At 39.5% G+C, this 2,511-nt stretch overlaps 1 protein-coding gene across 1 annotated transcript; it reads right to left on the bottom strand.

The window, feature by feature from the left end:
* Positions 1-722: 722 nt before the first annotated feature.
* On the bottom strand, positions 723-2,183 carry LOC131637701 (uncharacterized). Its single transcript, XM_058908305.1, has 2 exons — positions 1,437-2,183; positions 723-1,313 (listed from the first exon to the last, which is right to left on the bottom strand). The coding sequence occupies exons 1-2, from the start codon at positions 2,181-2,183 to the stop codon at positions 723-725; spliced, it is 1,338 nt and encodes a 445-aa protein (XP_058764288.1).
* Between the last annotated feature and the right edge of the window lie 328 nt (positions 2,184-2,511).

Below are 2,511 nucleotides of genomic sequence, written 5' to 3'. Positions count from 1 at the left end.
GGGCAGGAGACTCCATCATATTTAGCAAAAACTGGAGTCTTGAATTTTAGAGGAATGACAACTCTAGGAATGAGCCCTAGTTCCTCAAAATCCAACCCAGGTACCTTCTGAATTTCCATGTTTCTCAGACGCTCTTCTAGTAGCCTGTACTTCTCATCAGCATAGTCTTCTTCATGGAAATAGTCTCCCTCATCATCATTTTGATTAGCAGAGCCTACATTGCTTCCAGCGTTGGTCTTGATACTAGCATCATCATCTTCTTCTTCCTCTTTGGAAGTTTCAGCTTCTTCAAACTTTTTGAGATGGCCTTTGAATCTTCTTCCCAGATTGAGAACACCTTTAGGTTTCTTGGTCTTCTTTTCCTTCTTAGTCAGAAGGGATTTTAGCTCATCTTGCCCTTTGGACAAGTTCAGGATCAAAGCTTGGAACTCAATATTTTGAGCCTGGAGATTCTTGACAGATTGTTCGAGATCCATTTTCTCACTGAAATAAACAGCGGAAAGATGAGGTATTTGCATTATAAAACCTGTGATGTAATGTTTATGAATGGTATGATGATGTGTATGCAATGTTTCCAAGCAATTAAAGGATTTTTAACACATATTGAAAAGTAAAAGCAAAAATATTAACTCTTTTATAAAAATATAAAAATATAATGTTATGAAGTTAATAGTTACATCTGAAAATGCTGAAAATAATGTAAAAATAAAATTTAATAAAAATCAGTCTTCGAGTCGGTGCTTTCTCTTTAAGCTTCTGATCTCCTCTTTGTGAGCTTTAATCATCTCGTTTCTTTCTTGGACGAGTCTATCAATCTCTTGTTCACATGATTGTATTTGACCTGGAGAGACGAAGTCCTCAATCTTCCATTTACGGGAGAAATAGTCAAGCATACCATCTCGCTCTTTAGCATCAGCCACTAACACTGCTTTTTCAGCCTCAACCTCACGTAAGCGCTTTTCAAGATCAGCCTTTTCTCTTCTTAAAGAAGCAACGGTAGCAGAAAGGTCTTCATTTGGAGCGGGAACATAAGGCTCCAAAACCACAAGAATGACCGGAGGGGTAACCCTTGACACAACAGAGATATCAGATGGATATGGCATACCATACTCAACAACTCGATCATAAATCCACCTAAAATAAATATCTGAAGGGATGTAGTTCCTTAGTCCCAATTCTCTCGTGCATACTTTCTTTACCTTGGACCAAGCTCTAATAAACAACTTCTTCTTTTCGGTTGTATTTGAATCATAATCAAAATTTTCCGCGCTAAGGTATATGGAGCGGGGTTTGTCTTTCAACGCGAAACCAAACTGATGTCGAGCTAATATGAGATTATAAGTTATTCCTCCTCGGGTACCAAGAAGAGGTACATTTGGGAAATCTCCACAACTATCAAACAAATGGGTTCCTTCAAACTCTTTTTGGTTCCAAACGATATCATCGTATGAAAGCCTCATGATTCTTTGGACCCAAGTCCCACCTTCTTCATTCTTTATTATGGAACGGGGTAAGTGAGAAATAAACCACTTATGAAGAAGAGGTGCACACCCAAGAACGCAGCCTTTTCCTTTAGATGATCGATGATGGATGGAGTGCAACAAATCACCCAATAAGGTAGGAACGGGATTATTGCTGATGAAGATCTTAGTGGCAATCACATCTACAATTTTGTCGTAACGAGGGAATAAAAATTGTCCATAGATCGGGAAATCGATGACCTTTTCAAGAGCATCCATACTCGCCGCATTAATCAAGATTTCAGCTTGACTATACAAGAAGTCAATAGGCAAACCAGTGTAGTCTCCTTTATTCACCCAAACCTTTTTAATTTCTGATCGAGGCAAATGCAACGCGGCAGCAACATCTTCCAACTTAGGAATCTCTTCTTCACCAGTGTAGGGCATCTGATCAAGCACAGGTAATCCTAGTATGGAGGAAAATTCCTCTAATGTGGGAACCAACTGAAAGTCCCTATAAGTAAAGCAATGAAGGAGAGGATCATAAAACTGGATCATCGTATTGAGGAGCGTTTCATCCACTTTGGTTTGTACCAGGCTAATTAATCTGTTAAGAGACTCGGAAAGCACAAAAGCACCAGAAACATTATCACAAAGAATCTTCAGAGATGTAGGTACTCCCTTGAAGCTGAGGCAGAAAGGTTTACGAACTTTGATTCCCATGACCTACAAAACAAATTATGGTTAACAATCCTTTAACTCCTTGGAATGAGTTAGTCATGATATGTATGAATGATGCATGGATGCATGAGTCACGAACACAGATAAGTCCACGCAAATCACACAATTTCCTTAGGCTTGGCTTGCATGGAGTTTTGACCAGGTGAGATACCCTTCCCAAAGGTACTTCTATGGATAAAGAGATTTCAGCAACGGGTTCTACCAGTGACCCAGAATTGTCAGCCCCCTCTAAAGCACCCTCGAACATGATACATGCATACCACGCAATGATACTTTAGGAAGAAACCTATCTGAGCTGTAGTATCGGGTC

Source organism: Vicia villosa, unplaced genomic scaffold (assembly GCF_029867415.1).
Source record: "Vicia villosa cultivar HV-30 ecotype Madison, WI unplaced genomic scaffold, Vvil1.0 ctg.002073F_1_1, whole genome shotgun sequence".
In the NCBI taxonomy this organism is placed as follows: Eukaryota; Viridiplantae; Streptophyta; class Magnoliopsida; order Fabales; family Fabaceae; genus Vicia; species Vicia villosa.
The sequence above is the reverse complement of the archived record's forward strand: the minus strand, read 5'-3'. Positions and strand labels throughout refer to the sequence as shown.